Raw genomic sequence first — 18,737 nt, forward strand, 5'->3', positions numbered from 1 at the left:
TCCCAAATGAAGAAATTCAGATGGTTGGTTAAAAAGTTTATTTTCATTAGTAACTATAATAAACATATAATTTACAAAACAAAGACAATTGAATACCATTTTGCCAATGACATTTTTAAAAGCAGATACTAATAGATGGCAAGATTGAAGGGAAATACAGAGTAAGATACAGGGATACCCATGGGATTTATGGGGATTGGAGTGAGGGCATGTTACACATCCTGTCAACTGATTGGTTGTGGGGCCAGTGAAGGAGGAGGAGTAGACATTAAGTTACACTTCTTTGCTTTCCCAGCAAAGAGCAGTGAAATCTTTATATTCCTGCTCTCATGAGTGATTAAGAGGTAGAGGAAGGACATTTTATATTTTCCTACTCATCATTTAACCCTTAGCGTATTCTTTCTCTTGATACCTGTTTCACAAACTTCTCCAGGGTATCAGAGACAGTAGATTGAAGTAGTACCATTTCATTTTTAATATTTTTTAAGCTGGGTATATGGAAGCTTATAAATAATAAGTAGTGTATCTCATATCCCTGTAACTCCATGACCTTTTTGAGGTAATTAGAGTAGTGTTGCTATGCTGCAGTCATTAGAAAATCCTGAATCATTTATCAGCTATGATTTCTTACTGGTAGTATGGTAAGTTTCTGGTAATCAGTGCTCTAGGGAAAATTTTGCACATTTTGTGATTTTTTTTTCCTGTTGAAAAGTAGGATTATTTTTTTCACCCACTGGCAGCCAAGAGAAAAGATTGTTTGTTTCTCCCCTTTCTCTGTTAATTTAATCTGGTTTGTATATTGAATTGGCAGACCAACATCATTGGCATGGGAAGTAAAGAAGATGTCTCCAGGACGTCATGTGATTCCAAGTCCATCCACAGATAGAATAAATGTAACGTCAAATGCTCGACGAAGCTTAAATTTTGGGTGAGACAAACTAAGATGAAACTACTAGGAGTTGCATTACAGTGAATTATTTTCTTAGATGTTATGGTATTATGAATCTGATTTTCTACTATAAAAATGTTCATGCATATGTTATGCGGAATACTGCATACAGGTTCCAGCACTTAGGAGGGGAACACTGTGTGTTGGTTAGCAATCCCAGGGGAGGACTCTAAACATCTCATCAAATCAATTTCTGCTAAGGTTCCTAGATTTGGTGGAAGGTTTTGCATAAACCCAGTTGCCAGAGGAGGAGTTTGATGAGTCGTACACTGACTTGCACCAGTCAGGTAAAGCAATTTTATTACTCACAGGTAGCCAGCAAGAATCAACAGAAGCCTAGGATCCATGGCAAGATTGTACCCCAGGACTCAGGAAAGCTAACCAAGGGAATGGAGTTTCATTTATGTGAGTTCCACTTACTACCACAGCCAAAAGACCCCAGAAGCACCCTGCTCTGGGTTTTAAACACTGATGTCACTCAGATTACAGAGTGCAAGCGTTGGAGGACATTCTCTTCTACCGGGATAAGGACAAAACCTGGGCCTTTGCGGGTAGTTCCTTCTTATTTCAAGATGTTGCATTCTTGGTACATTTTGCCTGAAAATTGCAAGCCAGAGGGGGAAGAGCTGCATTTACCAAGGGACCTGTCTTCCTGCATTGTGGATATGTTTGAAATTGTCTCAATAAAAACACCAGTAATCCTAGCACTTTGGGAAGCCGAGGTGGGAGGATCACTTGAAGTCAGGAGTTTGAGACCAGCCTGGCCAGTGTGGTGAAACCTCATCTCTACTAAAAATACAAAAATTAGCTAGGTGTTGTGGCACATGCTTGTAATCCCAGCTACTTGATGGGGCATAGGTTGCAGTGAGCCAAGATCATACCACTGCACTCCATCTTGGACACAGAATGAGACTCTGTCTCAAAAAAAAAAAAAAAAATTTAAAATCCAGGAGATTAAATTTTAGCTTTTAGGATTTGTAATATATTCAAACATAAATACTAATTCAGAGATTAAAATTCACATATTTCATTCCAAATATTTTATAACACAAATTAGCAATTTCCTTTGCAACAGATCTAAATATTAATATATATCATACGTTGTGTTATTGTCCTACAAATTACATGATTTCTACATTACAAGCTCATCAACACAGTTTTAAAATTACTGTTTTATGCAGTTGTATCTCTTTAATCAGATAGGAGAAGAAAAGAGTTACAAACAAAAACTACATTTATATAGTCTACCTAGTCTACCTGTATGAGTTCAAGACCAGCCTGGACAACATGGCAAAACCCTGTCCCTACTAAAAATACAAAAATTAGCTAGGCATGGTGGCACACGCCTATAAATCCAGCTACTCAGGAGGCTGAGATTGTGTCACTCCACTCCAGCCTGGGCAATAAGTGAGACTGTCAGAAAGAAAGAAAGAAAGTTTCCTTTTTTAGTCCTTTATTGGAGTCTTCATTTCTTCATATGCATTCAGATTACTGTCTTTTGTCCTTTCATTTCAGCCTGGACTCCCTTTAGTGTTTCTTGTTGGGCAGGTCTGTTAGTAACAGATTTTCTCAGTGTCTTCATTTATCTTTCAGTTTTTGAAGGGTAGTTTTGCAGCATGTAGACTTCTTGGTTAACAGTCCTTTCTTTCAGCATTTTGTTTTCTGACTGTCTTCTGAATGCTGTGGTTTCTTATGAGGAATCAGCTGTTACTGAGGATCCTTGACTGTGATGCATCACTTTTCTCTTGATTCTTTCAAGGTTGTCTGTCTTTGGCTTTTGTTCCTCTGACTATGATATCTCTATATGTGGATCTCTGAGATTATCATACTTGGAGTTTGTTCAGTCTCTTGGATATATATTTAATGTTTTAAATCAAATTTGGGAAGGTTTTGCCCATTATTCTTTTAGATGTTTTTTCTTCCCCTTTTACTGTCTTCTCTCCATTGAAAATTCCACTATGCACATGGTCATACTCTTGATGCCATGCTGTCCCATAGGTATTTGAGGATCTGTTGTTCTTTCTTTCTCTCTCTCTTTCTTTCTTTCTTTCTTTCTTTCTTTCTTTCTTTCTTTCTTTCTTTCTTTCTTTCTCTCTCTCTTTCTTTCTTTCCTTTCTTTCTTTCTTTCTTTCTTTCTTTCTTTCTCTTTCTTTCTTTCTCTTTCTTTTTCTTTCTATCTTTCTTTCCTTTCTCTCTCTTTCTTTCTCTTTCCCTCCCTCCCTCCCTCCCTCCCTCCCTCCCTCCCTCCCTCCCTCCCTCCCTCCCTCCCTTCCTTCCTTCCTTCCTTCCTTCCTTCCTTCCTTCCTTTTTCCTTCTTTCATTGTTTCTCTTTCTTTCTTTCTGACAGAGTCTCACTTATTGCCCAGGCTGGAGTGGAGTGACACAATCTCAGCTCACTGCAATGTCTGCCTCCTGGGTTCAAGCTATTCTTGTGCCTCAGCCTCCTGAGTAGCTGGATTTATAGGCATGTGCCACCATGCCTAGCTAATTTTTGTATTTTTAGTAGGGACAGGGTTTTGCCATGTTGTCCAGGCTGGTCTTGAACTCATGAGCTCAAGTGATCTGCTTTCCTTGACCTCCCAAAGTGCTACGATTACAGGTGTGAGCCAACACACCCAGCCCTCTGTTCATTTTTCTTAATTCTTTTTTCTTTCTGTTCCACAGACTAAATACTTTTTTTTTCTTTTTTTCGAGACAGAGTCTCACTCTGTTGCCCATGGTGGAGGGCAGTGGCGCAATCTTGGCTCACTGCAACCTCTGCCTCCCAGGTTCAAGCGATTCCTGAGTAGCTGGGACCACAGGTGACCACTACCATGCCCAACTATTTGTTTGCATATTTAATAGAGACAGGGTTTCACCATGTTAGCCAGCCTGATCTAGAACTACCGACCACATGATCCTCCTGCCTTGGCCTCCCAAGTTGCTGGGATTACTTAATTTACCTTTTACTTTTCATGAAACATTATTCTGCCAGGTCAATTCTGCCATTGAGTCCCTCTGGTGAATTTTTTATTTCATTTATTACACTTTTCAACTCTGGAATGTGTCTGTGGTTCCTTTTTATATTTATTTACTCTCCTCATTGATATTTTGTATTTGGTGAAATTTTATTTCTTTTCTTTAGTTGTTTAAACATAGTTTCCTTTTGTTCTTTGATGTTCTTTTATTTTTCTTCTTCTTTTTCTGAGACAGTCACTCGGTTGCCCAGGCAGGAGTGCAGTGGTGAGATATTGGCTCACTGCAACCTCCACCTTCCAGGTTCAAGTGATTCTCGTGTACCAGCCTCCCAAGTAGCTGCCTGAGCCACCATGCCCAGCTAATTTTTGTATTTTTAATAGAGACAGGGTTTCACTGTGTTGGCTAGGCTGATTTCAAATTCCTGGCTTAGGTAATCCACCCTCCTTGGCCTCCCAGTGTGTTGGGATTACAGGTAGAAGCCACTGAACCTGGCCACTTGGATGTTCTTTATTGATTTATTTTTTTTAGAACATTTATTTTTTATTTTTTATTGCATTTTAGGTTTTGGGATACGTGTACAGAACATGCAAGATAGTTGCATAGGTACACACATGGCAGTGTGTTCTGCTGCCTTCCTCCCCTTCACCCACATTTGGCATTTCTCCCCAGGCTATCCCTCCCCAGATCCCCCTCTGCTGTCCCTCCCCTATTCCCCCCAATAGACTCCAGTGTGTAGTACTCCCTTCCCTGTGTCCATGTGTTCTCATTTTTCATCACCCACTTATGAGTGAGAATATGTGATATTTCATTCTCTGTTCTTGTGTCAGTTTGCTGAGAATGATGTTCTCCAGATTCATCCATGTCGCTACAAAGGACACGAACTCATCATTTTTGATTGCTGCATAATATTCCATGGTGTGTATATGCCACATTTTCCCAGTCCAGTCTATCCTCGATGGGCATTTGGGTTGGCTCCAGGTCTTTGCTATTGTAAACAGTGCTGCAATGCACATTCGTGTGCATGTGTCCTTATAGTAGAACAATTTATAGTCCTTTGGATATATACCCAGTAATGGGATGCTGGGTCAAATGGAATTTCTATTTCTAAGTCCTTGAGGAATCACCACACTGTCTTCCACAATGGTTGAACTAATTTACACTCCCACCAACAGTGTAAAAGTGTTCCTATTTCTCCACATCCTCTCCAGCATCTGTTGTCTCCAGATTTTTTAATGATCGCCATTCTAACTGGAGTGAGATGGTATCTCAATGTGGTTTTGATTTGCAGCTCTCTAATGACCAGTGATGATGAACATTTTTTCATATGTTTGTTGGCCTCATGTATGTCTTCTTTTGTAATGTGTCTGTCCATATCCTTGTTTTGGGACAAGCCCAAAGAAGTCCAAATGGGCTTGTTTGTTTTTTTCCTGTAAATCTGTTTGAGTTCTTTGTAAATTCTGGATATCAGCCCTTTGTCAGATGGGTAAACTACAAAAATTTTTTCCCATTCTGTTGGTTGTCGATTCACTCTAGTGACTGTTTCTTTTTCCATGCAGAAGCTGTGGAGTTTGATTAGGTCCCATTTGTCTATTTTGGCTTTTGTTGCCATTGCTTTTGGTGTTTTGGTCATGAAGTCCTTGCCTACTCCTATGTCCTGAATGGTTTTGCCTAGATTTTCTTCTAGGGTTTTTATGGTGCCAGGTCTTATGTTTAAGTCTTTAATCCATCTGGAGTTAATTTTAGTGTAAGGTGTCAGGAAGGAGTCCAGTTTCTGCTTTCTGCACATCGCTAGCCAGTTTTCCCAACACCATTTATTAAACAGGGAATTCTTTCCCCATTGCTTGTTTTTGTCAGGTTTATCAAAGATTGTATGGTTGTAGATATGTTGTGTTGCCTCCGAGGCCTCTGTTCTGTTCCATTGGTCTATGTCTCTGTTTTGGTACCAGTACCATGCTGTTTTGATTACTGTAGCCTTGTAGTATAGTTTGAAGTCTGGTAGTGTGATGCCTCCTGCTGTGTTCTTTTTGCTTAGAATTGACTTGGCTATGCGGGCTCTCTTTTGGTTCCATATGAAGTTCATGGTGGTTTTTTCCAGTTCTGTGAAGAAAGTCAATGGTAGCTTGATGGGGATAGCATTGATTCTGTAAATTACTTTGGGCAGTATAGCCATTTTCACGATATTAATTCTTCCTAACCATGAACATGGAATGTTTCTCCATCTGTTTGTGTCCTCTCTGATTTCGTTGAGCAGTGGTTTCTAGTTTTCCTTGAAGAGGTCCCTTACGTTCCTTGTAAGTTGTATTCCTAGGTATTTTATTCTTTTTGTAGCAATTGTGAATGGCAGTTTGTCCTTCATTTGGCTCTCTTTAAGTCTGTTATTGGTGTATAGGAATGCTTGTGATTTTTGCACATTGATTTTATATCCTGAGACTTTGCTGAAGTTGCTTATCAGTTTCAGGAGTTTTTGGACTGAGGCGATGGGGTCTTCTAGGTATACTATCATGTCATCTGCAAATAGAGACAATTTGGCTTCCACCTTTCCTATTTGAATACCCTTTATTTCTTTTTCTTGCCTGATTGCTCTGGCTAGAACTTCCAGTACTATATTGAATAAGAGTGGTGAGAGAGGGCATCCTTGTCTAGTGCCGGATTTCAAAGGGAATGCTTCCAGTTTTTGCCCATTCAATATGATATTGGCTGTTGGTTTGTTGTAAATAGTTTTTATTACTTTGAGATATGTTCCGTCAATACCGAGTTTATTGAGGGTTTTTAGCATAAAGGGCTGTGGAATTTTGTCAAATGCCTTCTCTGCGTCAATTGAGATAATCGTGGTTTTTGTTTTTGGTTCTGTTATGTGGTGAATTACGTTTGTAGACTTGTGTTATGTTGAACCAGCCTTGCGTCCCTGGGATGAATCCTACTTGATCATGATGGGTAAGTTTTTTCATGTGCTGTTGCAATTGGTTTGTCACTATTTTATTGAAGATTTTTGCATCTATGTTCATCATGGATATTGGCCTGAAGTTTATTTTTCTTGTTGGGTCTCTGCCGGGTTTTGTTATCAGGATGATGTTGGTCTCATAAAATGATTTGGAAAGGATTCCCTATTTTTGGATTATTTGGAATAGTTTCAGAAGGAATGGTACCAGCTCCTCTTTGTGTGTCTGGTAGAATTTGGCTGTGAAGCCATCTGGACCTGGGCTTTTTTTGTGTGGTAGGCTCTTAATTGCTGCCTCAACTTCAGACCTTGTTATTGGTCTATTCATAGTTTCAGCTTCCTCCTGGTTTAGGCTTGGGAGGACACAGATGACCAGGAATTTATCCATTTCTTCCAGGCTTACTAGTTTATGTGCATAGAGTTCTTTGTAATATTCTCTGATGATGGTTTGAATTTCTGTGGAATCTTTGGTAATTTCTCTGAGTGGGCGCCCAGATTGTTCATGATGAAGTATTTCTGTTACTTTGTTTTCCTTCTAACAGTCTAGCCCCTCTCCTGTAGGACTGCTGAGGTCCACTCCAGGCCCTGCTTGTCTGGGGTACACCTTTAGCAGCTGCGGAACAGTGATGGGTGCTACCAGTTTCTTCTTCTGCTATCTTTGTCCCAGAATGATGCCCGCCAAATGTCAGTGTGATCCGTCCTTTTTGAGGTGACTCTTTGGATATACAGGGGTCAGGGAGCTGCTTGAGGAGGCAGTCTGTACTTTACAGGAGCTCAAGTGCTGAGTTGTGAGCTCCGTTGATCATTCAGGGCTGTTAGGCCAGTATGTTTAAGTCTGCTGCAGCAGAATTTATAAAACCCGTTTTTTTCCTCAGATGCTCTGTCTCGGGGAGTTAGGGCTTTCTTTATGAGTATTCGTTGCACCTTCCTGCCCAGCTAGGAGGCAGTCTAGTCACTATTTGCCTGCCTAGGCTTCGCCCTGCTGCCATGGGCTCCGCACTACTGTTGTGGGCTCCGCCCTGTTGCTGTGGGTTCCGCCCTGTTGCCGTGGGCTTCGCCCTGCTGTTGCGGGCTCTGCCCTGTTGGTGGAGTCTCTCTGTTATGGTGGGTTGCCTCGGCAACGACAGGCTGCGTCAGCAATGGGAGTGTACCTCAGTAGGGGCGGTATGCCTCGGTAATGGCGGACGCCCCTCCCCCACCGAGCTGCACTGTCCTGGGTTCAGCTGTGTCCCAGTGAAACTCTCAACCCCGAGCGGTTTGAATCGCCGTTTTGTTTGTCCCTGTGGGGGTGGGACCCGCCGAGCCTGATCACCTGGCTCCCTGCCTTAGAGCCCTCCTTTTTTTTTTTTTTTTTAAAGTTGAACGGTTGACTCTCTCCTAGGTGTTTCAGTTGGCTGCTGTTAGTGCATCGGGATCTGTGTGATTTTCCGTGCAGCGACGCATTGCGCTGGCTCAGACGTCTCTTTCTGGGCATCTCCTGGTCTGGCTCACTGTCCAAGTCCCGTTTAATCAGATGGATATGCTAATCTGCCCTCCCAAATCTCAGATTGCCGGTTTAACAGGGCACCCAGACCAGTGCGTTCTATGCGGAGTGCCACTGCGCTGTGGTGCCGGCGGAAATGGCCGTGTGAGCCAAAACAGCTGCACTGGCGTCCCATGTCTCTCCTACACCTGGGAATTTCCCCGTTCTGTGGGCAACAAAGATCCATCTGGAAATGCGGATTGAACTCACCCTCTGTGTCTTCACTGAGAGCTGCAATCCTGATTTGCTCCTACCATGCCATCTTTGCAGTCTCCCCCCTGGATGTTCTTTGAATATAATTAATAGCTGATTTTAAGTCTTTGTCTAGAAACTCCAGTGTCTGGGCTTCCTGTCACTGCTCTTCTTGTGAATGGGCCATACTTTCCTGTTTATTTGCACATCTTCTGATTTTTGTTGTTGTTGTTGAAAAGTAGGTGTTTTAAATAATAAAATGTGACAGCTTTGCAGATCAGATAGCTACCCTCCAGGATTGTAACTGTTGTTGTTATTTTTAGTTTAGTGCTACGCTTAACTCATTCTGTGATGTCTGTATACATTGTTGTATGGCTACATGCAAGATGGCTGTATGTTGATATATGTTGTATGTATCTATACAACAAAGTATGTTTTGTTAACATCAACTAATGATTTGATAGGTTTCCTTACATACCTTGAGCCAATAAATCTCTTAGTTCTCACCTAGGTCTGTGTGTCTGTTGGGGCATACTTTGAATGCTCTGGCAGATTATAACTGCCTTTGCTTATGAGTTCCTCCTTTCTTAAAGCCTCAAGGCAAGTCATAGGTGAGACATTAGGGTCCTCTCAAATTGTTGTTAGGTATGCACACAACCTGCCTATATGTGTGGCATTCTTGATTTTTAGGAATTTGCTAGAACTTTTCAAATCCCCCCATGGATAGCTCAGTCTCAAGCTTTTCCTTTTAAGTTTTTTGGTTAGCCGTTTGCCTCAAATGATATTTCAGCCTCTGGTAGTTGTGCTATTTCTGATGAACATTGATGTGAAAATCCTCAGTAAAATACTGGCAAACGAAATCTAGCAGCACATCAGAAAGCTTATCTACCACGATCGAGTCAGCTTCATTCCTGGGTTGCAAGGCTCGTTCAACAAATGCAAATAAGTACACATAATCCATCACATAAACAGAACCAATGACAAAAACCACATGATTATCTCAATACATGCAGAAAGAGCCTTTGATAAAATTTAACACCCCTTCATGCTGAAAACTTCCAATAAACTACATATTGATGTGATGTATCTCAAAATCAGAGGCGCTATTTATGACACACCTATAGCCAATATCATACTGAATGGGCAAAAACTGAAAGCATTCCCTTTGAAAACAGGCACAAGACAAGGATGTCCTCTCTCACCACTTCTGTTCATCATAGTATTGGAAGTTCTGGCCAGGACAATCAGGCAAGAGAAAGAAATAAAGGATATTCAGATAGAAAGAGGAAGTCAAATTGCCTCTGCGTGCAGATGACATGATTGTCCATTTAGAAAACCCCATTGACTCAGCCCCAAATCTCCTTAAACTGATAAGCAATTTCAGCAAAGGCTCAGTATACAAAATAAACATGTAAAAGTCACAAGCATTTCTATACAACAATAACAGAGAGCCAAATCATGAGTGAACTTCCATTCACAATTGCTACAAAGAGAATTAAATACCTAGGAATACAGCTTACAAGGGATGTGAAGTACCTCTTCAAGGAGAACTACAAACCACTTCTTGAGGAAATAAGAGAGGACACAAACAAATGGAAAAACATTCCATGCTCATGGATAGGAAGAATCAGTATTGTGAAAATGGCCATACTGCCCAAAGTAATTTATAGAGTCCATGCTATCCCCATCAAACTACCATTGACATTCTTCACACAATTAGAAAAAGCTACTTTAAATTTCATATGGAACCAAAAAAAGCCCATATAGCCAAGACTACCCTAAGCACAAAAAGCTGGAGGCATCGTGCTACCTGACTTCAAACTATAGTACAAGGCTGTGGTAACCAAAACAGCATGGTACTGGTACCAAAACAAATATATAAACCGATGGAACAGAACAGAGGCATCAGAAAGAACGCCTCACATCTACAACCATCTGATCTTTGACAAACCTGACAAAAAAAAACAATGGGGAAAGGATTTACTATTTAATAAATGGTGTTGGGAAAACTGGCTAGACATATGTAGAAAACTGGACCCCTTACTTACACCTTATACAAAAATTAACTCAAGATGGATTAAAAACTTATAAGACCTAAAGCCATTAAAACCCTAGACGAAAACCTAGGTGATACCATTCAGGACATAGGCATGGGCAAAGACTTCATGACTAAAACACCAAAAGCAATGGAAACAAATGCCAAAATTGACAAATGTGATCTAATTAAAGAGCTTCTGCACAGCGAAAGAAACTATAATCAGAGTGAACAAGCAATCTACAGAATGGGAGAAAATTTTTGCAATCTGTCCAACTGACAAAGGGCTAATACCCAGAATCTACAAGGAACTTAAATTTACAGGAGAAAAAACAACCCCATCAAAATGTGGGTGAAGGGTATGAACAGACACTTCTCAAAAGAAGATATTTGTGTGGCTAACAAAGATATGAAAAAAGACTCTTAATTACTGGTCATTAGGGAAATGCAAATCAAAACCACAATGAGATACCATCTCACATCAGTTAGAATGGGGATCATTATTAAGTCAGGAAACAGCAGGTGCTAGAGAGGATGTGGAGAAATAGGAACGCTTTTACACTGTTGGTGAGAGTATGAATTAATTCAACTACTGTGGAAGACAGTGTGGAGATTCCTCAAGGATCTAGAACCAGAAATACCATTTGACCCAGCAATCCCATTACTGGGTTTATACCCAAAGGATTATAAATCATTCTATTATAAAGATGCATGCACACATATGTTCATTGCAGCACTGTTTACAATAGCAAAGACTTGGAACTAACCCAAATGTACATAAATAATAGACTGGATAAAGAAAATGTGGCACATATACACCATGGAATACTATGCAGCCATAAAGAAGGATGAATTCATGTACTTTACAGGGACATGGATGAAGCTGGAAACCATCATTCTCAGCAAACCAACACAGGAACAGAAAACCAAACACCACATGTTCTCATTCATAAGTGGGAGTTGAACAATGAGAACGATGAGACACAGGGAGGGGAATATCACACACTGGGGCCTGTTGAATGGGCAGGATCTAGGGGGAGGATAGCATTAGGAGAAATACCTAATGTAGATGAACAGGTTGCTAGGTACAGCAAATCACCATGGCACATGAATACCTATATATACAAACCTGCACGTTCTGCACATGTATCCCAGAACTTAAAGTATAATAAATAAAAAATTGTCACATTTGTTTTTCACAAACAAAAAATTGCTTTTAAGACTAAGTTGTTTTGGATTCTATTTATTTAGAGTGAGTGTTAACATCTGATGTGTAATGGAAGGATTGGTAAGTAGTCTGCTTGGTCAGTTTTCTTTTCTCTGTTAAAACCTGACTTTTCTTGTTTGCTTTTTATCTTCCAACTTCATGTCACAGTTAATAGCTTTCACCTCTTCTTACTGCTCAACCTTGGATGCAGTTGTATTGTCACATTTGCAATGTCTTATGCTTTTTCTTTTAATGTCTATTTTTTTTTGCATTTATACTAGGACCTTATTTGAGGCCAGATTATTGTCATATCTCTTTGTTCTCAGTACCTAGCACTGTACGGCACTTAGTAAAAGTTGATGAAGCGTTTCTAGAATCAAACTTTTGCTTTCAAGTTCCTTTATGGAGTTATTAGATAGTATTGCCTTTAAAGGTTGATGGGCTTTGGGACTATTTAATAATTGAACCATAGTGGGGTGGGGAAAAGATATGTATGCAAATGAAAACACATATTTGTATATCCATGCACCATTTTAAGGAAACTTGCCCTCTAATGTATTTCATTGGTATGTGGTTCAGAATGTTACATAGTGCATGGTTTAACACTCAAAGTTGTTAGTTCATGTGTGGTAAAAGTTCTCATATTGATCTCCACATAACTGTGTCATTTTAATTGTCTTCATTATCATTGTAGAACATACTGTTTCTTTCAGTTTGAGGAACATTTTGCCTCATAGGCCACATTTTGTATATTTACTCACTTCCCTTCTTACTGGTTGAGTGATATAATTTACTTCAAATGTGGTGTTACCAAACTTGGTTTATGTGAATTGTTTTCATTATTTTAACTCATAATTTAAATATTAAGTAAACTATTAGATATGAGTGTCAAAAGAGTCATTGTTTTTGTGAAAACTGATAAATTTTTGTGAAGCTTTGATAAAGGGAACTGTTGCTGTTAAATGAGTGGACAGGACAACTATAAAAATTTGGGGGAAATATTAAGGTTAAGGAGAATTGTGCATTAAATTATATAATAGACATCACTGAATTTTAGTCCACTGTAAAGGAAGCAAATTTAGACATTGTCAGTGAAACATTGTGCTTGTGGCTCATGTAAGAAATGTACACAAAGAAAAAGTCTGTTTAATAGTGTCTGTATCAAGATTGACAAATTAATGCATATTTATATCTTTTTCTTTCTTTCTTTTTTTTTTTTAATTGAGATGGAGTTACCCAGGCTGGAGTGCAGTGGTGTGATCTTGGATCACTACAGCCTCTGCCTCCTGGTCTCAAGCAGTCCTCATGCCTCAGCCTCTTGAGTAGCTGGGATTACAGGTGCACACCACCATGCCCAGCTAATTTTTGCATTTTTAGTAGAGATGGAGTTTCACCATGTTGGTCAGGTTGGTATCGACCTCTTGGCCTCAAGTGATCTTCCTGCCTTGGCCTCCCAGGGTGCTGGGATCACAGGCATGAGCCACTGCACCTGGCCTATATTTCTATCATTAAAGTACATAAGTGAAAATAAAAACTTTAAGGTACCTGTGCATGATTTTTTAAAAGCTTCCTCATTTAAGTGAATTTTTCTTTGAAACAATGGAGGGCTTTAATCCTTATTCTCTTGTTTATTTCCATATGTTATAATATGTTATACTATGTAAAATTAATGAAGTGTTAGATCAAGATAAATTTATGAATATACTTGCCTTAAATTGCGATGGCAAATTATTATTCTGTATATGTCAATATTCATACACATAATTAATTTAAATTTTAAATATATCTAGCATATATTCAGAAGTTTTTCTTTTCTATTTAATTTATTAAATGTGTTTATTTTTCTTCATAGAGGTTCAACTGGCACAGTGCCAGCTCCTCGTCTGGCTCCCACAGGTGTCAGTTGGGCCGACAAGGTAAAGGCTCATCATACAGGCTCTACTGCTTCTTCAGACGTCACATCCGCCCAGTCTTGCCCACCAATGACAGTGCAGAAGCCTTCACGCAGAAATGGCAAGTGACTTCGAATTAGCCATTTTGTGTAGTAAACAGGTGGATATATAGAGATATTTATTTTGTTTAAAATTGGTCCTGTTTTTCTTTTTGTACACTATTTGTGATATTAATTTACCATAGTTGCAACATAAAATTATCTTGAAAGCTGAGCAAAACTACTTTTGAGCACTGTAGATAGCTTATGGAGATCATTCTAGTTTCAGGTTTGCTGTGTGTAAACTCGGCAAAAGAGTATGATGTCTTTTGTCAACTCATTATAAGCTCCTTTAGAATTCTTTTTTTTTTTTTTTTTTTTTTTTGAGTTGGAGTCTCCCTTTGTTGTGCCCAAGCTGGAGGGCAGTGGTGTGATCTTGGCTCACTGCAATCTCCATCTCCTGGGTTCAAGCCATTCTCCTGCTCCAGCCTCCTGAGTAGCTGGGACTATAGGCACCCACCGCCACCACGCCTGGCTAATTTTTTGTATTTTTAGTAGAGACAGGGTTTCATTATGTTGGTCAGGCTGGTCTCAAACTCCTGACCTCAGGTAATCTGCCTGCTTCAGCCTCCAAAAGTGCTGGGATTACAGGTGTGAGCCACTGTGCCCATCCCACTAGAATTCTTTCGACTTCATTTGGGAATAAAAAAGGCTAGTTTATCTCTAGTCCAGGCAGGAGTACCTTTTAAGTAGCATGTTACTACTTCAGCTATTTAACACTTGATTGTTATTTTATACTGCAAAAGAATATTCTGTGTTTATCTTTGCTCACACATCCATTTTCTATACCATCAGAATAACTAAGGAATATACATAATTAGAAGATGGATTATTTTGGAGGACCCACCTGGAACAATTTTATCCCATACGAATTATATAGATGTTTTATATAAACATCTTTTTTATATAGAAGTCACGAGTGGATTTTTATACATTCATAGGGCTGGGATATTAGAATGATAATAGGTGATAATGAGTTTTGTGTCATGAATTCAAGAGAACTTCAGACACTGCTTCTTGTTTTCTTCAGTGGAAGATGCCATTAGAGCTTTTTGGTTCAGAAAGAAATGTTTTATTGCACATAACAGAAGGCATTGCTATCTGTGTGTTACGAATGTGTTTATGTTTTTTCACTTTTCTCAGTTGTATTGGCTTCAGTATGTTGCCCCTCTTTTCTTCATATAGACTGAGTAGCAGATAATTGACTATAGGCAAGGGTTCTTTTAGGAAAGGGTAGGAAAATGTAAAATCAGAAAACTTAGTTTCTGTCTCTTGAAAGATTCTAAGAGAAATGTGTTGTAAAACCAAAATTGCAAAAAACTTAAAGGAATCATGATGTTAGTACATCTTAGTTTTGTTCAAAGCAGTCCACTTCCGATTATTCATTAGTAACTCACCTAGTTGAGATTAAATAATAGAACTTGATTATATCTATACTTAAGGAAACCCTAATGTATTGGGAAATTTTGTTTTGGATCAGTTTTATCTTCAGTTTTGGGGTTTCAATGTAGTGTTATACACAGTGAGTTATGGCATTCTGTGGGAAAAGAAAACTGTTTTTCCTCTGCTCTCATGCCACAATAATCAAACACAAATGACTTTTGTGACCTCTGATCACCACGAAGTATGTGGGGATTTCTCCCCACCAACAATCAATCAATCAGTTCTGCAGCAGACACCAGCTGGTTGTCCTCTAATTCAATTTAATTCTGACACCGTGGATATGTAGATAGTGTCAGATACCACAGGTTGAGGGCTCAACTCCCAAGACTGCTTCCCACTTCTTATGCTAGTAACAAGCCCCGGGTTATTTTACGTGTGCTCTGACCAACTAGCTATAAATTAGGATTCCTTGCCTTTGATTAGTTTGCTAGAGTAGCTCACAGAAGTCAGGGAAACATGTTTACAGGTTTATTGTAAAGGATATTGCTAAGGATACAGATGAAGAGATGCATAGGGCAAGCCGATGGAAAGGGATGAAGAGCTTCCATGCCTTCTCCAGGCACACCACCCGCTAGGAACCTTCAAGTGTTTAGCTATCCAGACGTTCTCCGACCATGTTTTTTTTTTCCCTTCTTCCTCTTTTTTAAAATTTTTTATTGCATTTTAGGTTTTGGGGTACATGTGAAGAACATGCAAGATTGTTGCAGAGGTACACACATGGCAGTGTAATTTGCTGCCTTCCTCCCCATCACCTGTATTTGGCATTTCTCCCCATGCTATCTCTCCCCAACTCCCCACCCCCCGCTGTCCCTCCCCTATTTCCCCCCCAATAGACCCCAGTGTGTGATGCTCCCCTCCCTGTGTCCATGTGTTCTCTTTGTTCAACACCCACCTCTGAGTGAGAACATGTGGTGTTTGATTTTCTGTTCTTGTGTCAGTTTGCTGAGAATGATGGTTTCCAGGTTCATCTATGCCCCTACAAAGGACACACACTCATCATTTTTGATGGCTACATAATATTTCGTGGTGTATATGTGCCACATTTTGCCTGTTCAGTCTATCATCGATGGGCATTTGGGTTGGTTCCAGGTCTTTGGTATAGTAAAGAGTGCTGTGGTGAACATTCGTGTCCATGTGTCCTTATAATAGAACGATTTATAATCCTTTGGATATATACCCAATAATGGGATTGCTGGGTCAAATGGAATTTCTATGTCTAGGTCCTTGAGGAAACTCCACACTGTCTTCCACAATGGTTGAACCAATTTACACTCCCACTAACAGTGTAAAAGTGTTCCTATTTCTCCACATCCTTTCCAGCATCTGTTGTCTCCAGATTTTTTAATGATTGCCATTCTAACTGGCGTGAGATGGTATCTCAATGTGGTTTTGATTTGCATTTCTCTAATGACCAGTGATGATGAGCATTTCTTCATATGTTTGTTGGCCTCATGTATGTCTTCTTTTGAAAAATGTCTGTTCATATCCTTCACCCACTGTGGGGGTCCAGCACGTCTGCTGGGGGCTTCCGACCAGCGGAGAGCCTCAGCCCCACTCAAGTGTTCTTAACCTGGAAGAGGGAGTGCGCGGAAGAAAAGATAGATAGAGAGCGGGGTCTGGAGGACTGCCAGGCAATGCCGAAGCAAGAAGTGCCAAGGCAGCAAGTTTATTTGTGCAAACTACAGGTTATATACCTTTCAGTGTTTGAGGAGTGACGTACATTCCATTGTATCTTGAAATAAAGTCAAGAACAAAAATCACAAGAAAAGGGGTACAGAAAGTATGACTCTTAATCAAAGGGTGTACAGCAAAGGGACAATAAAGCTTGCAAAAAGGGGATCATAAATCTAAACATGTGTTTTTCTAAAATCAGTTAAGCAAGCAAGATCGTTAACAAGGTATAGCTGGACCTTTCTAAATGACATTCTAACCTTGCCTATTCATATAGGATCATATGCAAACAATATGATTGAGTTAGCAGAGGTAAATGAAGTCATACAGTTATTGTGCAGAGAAGGAACTAGGAGGCACACAATGTCTACCCATACAATGTCTCATTAGACCACAAGGCCTGAGCTCAGCCATTCTGTTGCAAATGTCAGAGGCAAAGATTGATGTTTATAAAATCAGTGCAACCAGACTTCCTCCTTTCCCTTAGCTCAACAGCCTCCAGGAGAGGAGAAACGTGTATGGACTCAAGCTCAACATGGCGAGGGTCCTGTCAAGGGCCCTTCACAGGAGCGATCCCCACAACCCACTTTTGAATGGGCTTGTTTTTTTCATGTAAATCTGTTTTAGTTCTTTGTAGATTCTGGATATCAGCTTTTTGTCAGATGGGTAGATTGCAAAAAATTTTTTCCCATTCTGTTGGTTGCCAATTTACTCTAATGACTGTTTCTTTTGCTGTGCAGAAGCTGTGGAGTTTGATTAGGTCCCATTTGTCTATTTTGGCTTTTGTTGCCAATGCTTTTGGTGTTTTGGTCATGAAGTTCCTGTTTTTCAAAAAGGTTTCTACAGAAACCTCATTAGGCATGGTTGATTAAACCATTAGTGAGCAATCTAACCTTCAACTCCTTTCCTCTCTCTCCTCCCTGAAGGCCGGGGAGGTTTGGGGCTGGAAGTTCCCATGTTTTAATACTGCCTTGCTTTTTCCAGTGACCAGCTCCCATCCTGAAGCAACCTAGGGGCTGCCAGCTACTAGTCATTAGCATACAAAAAGACACATCACTCTGGGGATTCCAAAGAATTTAGGAGTTGCATGCCAGGAGACTGAGATGAAGACCAAATATGTATTTTGCAATATTACAGGTGTATACTTCAAGTAATATATAATAACAGTAGCTATAAGAACTGAAGTTTGTAATTTTATGCTATAAAAAATATAGTTAAAGATGACAGTGACCACATGCATTTAATGTTTTCTTCCCCAAACCCACCTAAAATGTTATAAAATGATTTAGAAATTGAACTTAAAAAAAGACAGGAGAAGAGGTGATATGAACACATTTTTGGAAGTTAGAAAGGAGAAAGATTAGTGGTAACTGACGAACATACTGAGTGAGCTAGCTGAATCCTGTGCTAGAAAGAGGAGGCACAACTGAAAAGCAGTCCAATTTGTTCCAAGAAACTCTCATAAACTTCAGAAATTTCTGGGAGCAGGTATCTCTAGAAGTGAGGATAAAGATAGAGCTAGTATTTTCAGAAGCATTTAGTCTTCCAAATCCTCTCCTTCTCCCTCTTCTTCATCTCTGAATGGTAGCACGGTCCTACCTCCCTCACCCAGAGTATTGGAGGTTTATTTTGTAGAGTCGGTTAAAAAAGATGATGTGTGATCTGAGGGATACCAGACACATTGGAAAGGTGGGAGTAGTGTATTGAAAACATGGGATTAAGTGAAAGTCTCTATAAAGGTATTATTGAGGCCTTTCACACTCACTTCTTCCTCCAGCTCTCCTCTCCCATTGAACTTCTAAGCTTCCAGAACAGAAAATTCACACTCACGG

At 39.8% G+C, this 18,737-nt stretch overlaps 1 protein-coding gene across 50 annotated transcripts in view; it reads left to right on the top strand.

Annotated features, from left to right (window-relative positions):
* The window catches only part of SCAPER (S-phase cyclin A associated protein in the ER), a 550,606-nt gene that overhangs the window by 110,118 nt on the left and 421,751 nt on the right, over positions 1-18,737 (top strand). For all 50 annotated transcript variants that reach the window (XM_078333930.1, XM_078333946.1, XM_078333966.1 and 47 more), the window contains 2 exons: positions 812-928; positions 13,654-13,814. In XM_078333930.1, coding sequence (XP_078190056.1) covers positions 812-928; positions 13,654-13,814 — 278 coding nt within the window. The remainder of the gene's footprint in view (positions 1-811; positions 929-13,653; positions 13,815-18,737) is intronic.

This window comes from Callithrix jacchus, chromosome 8 (assembly GCF_049354715.1).
Source record: "Callithrix jacchus isolate 240 chromosome 8, calJac240_pri, whole genome shotgun sequence".
NCBI lineage: Eukaryota > Metazoa > Chordata > Mammalia > Primates > Cebidae > Callithrix > Callithrix jacchus.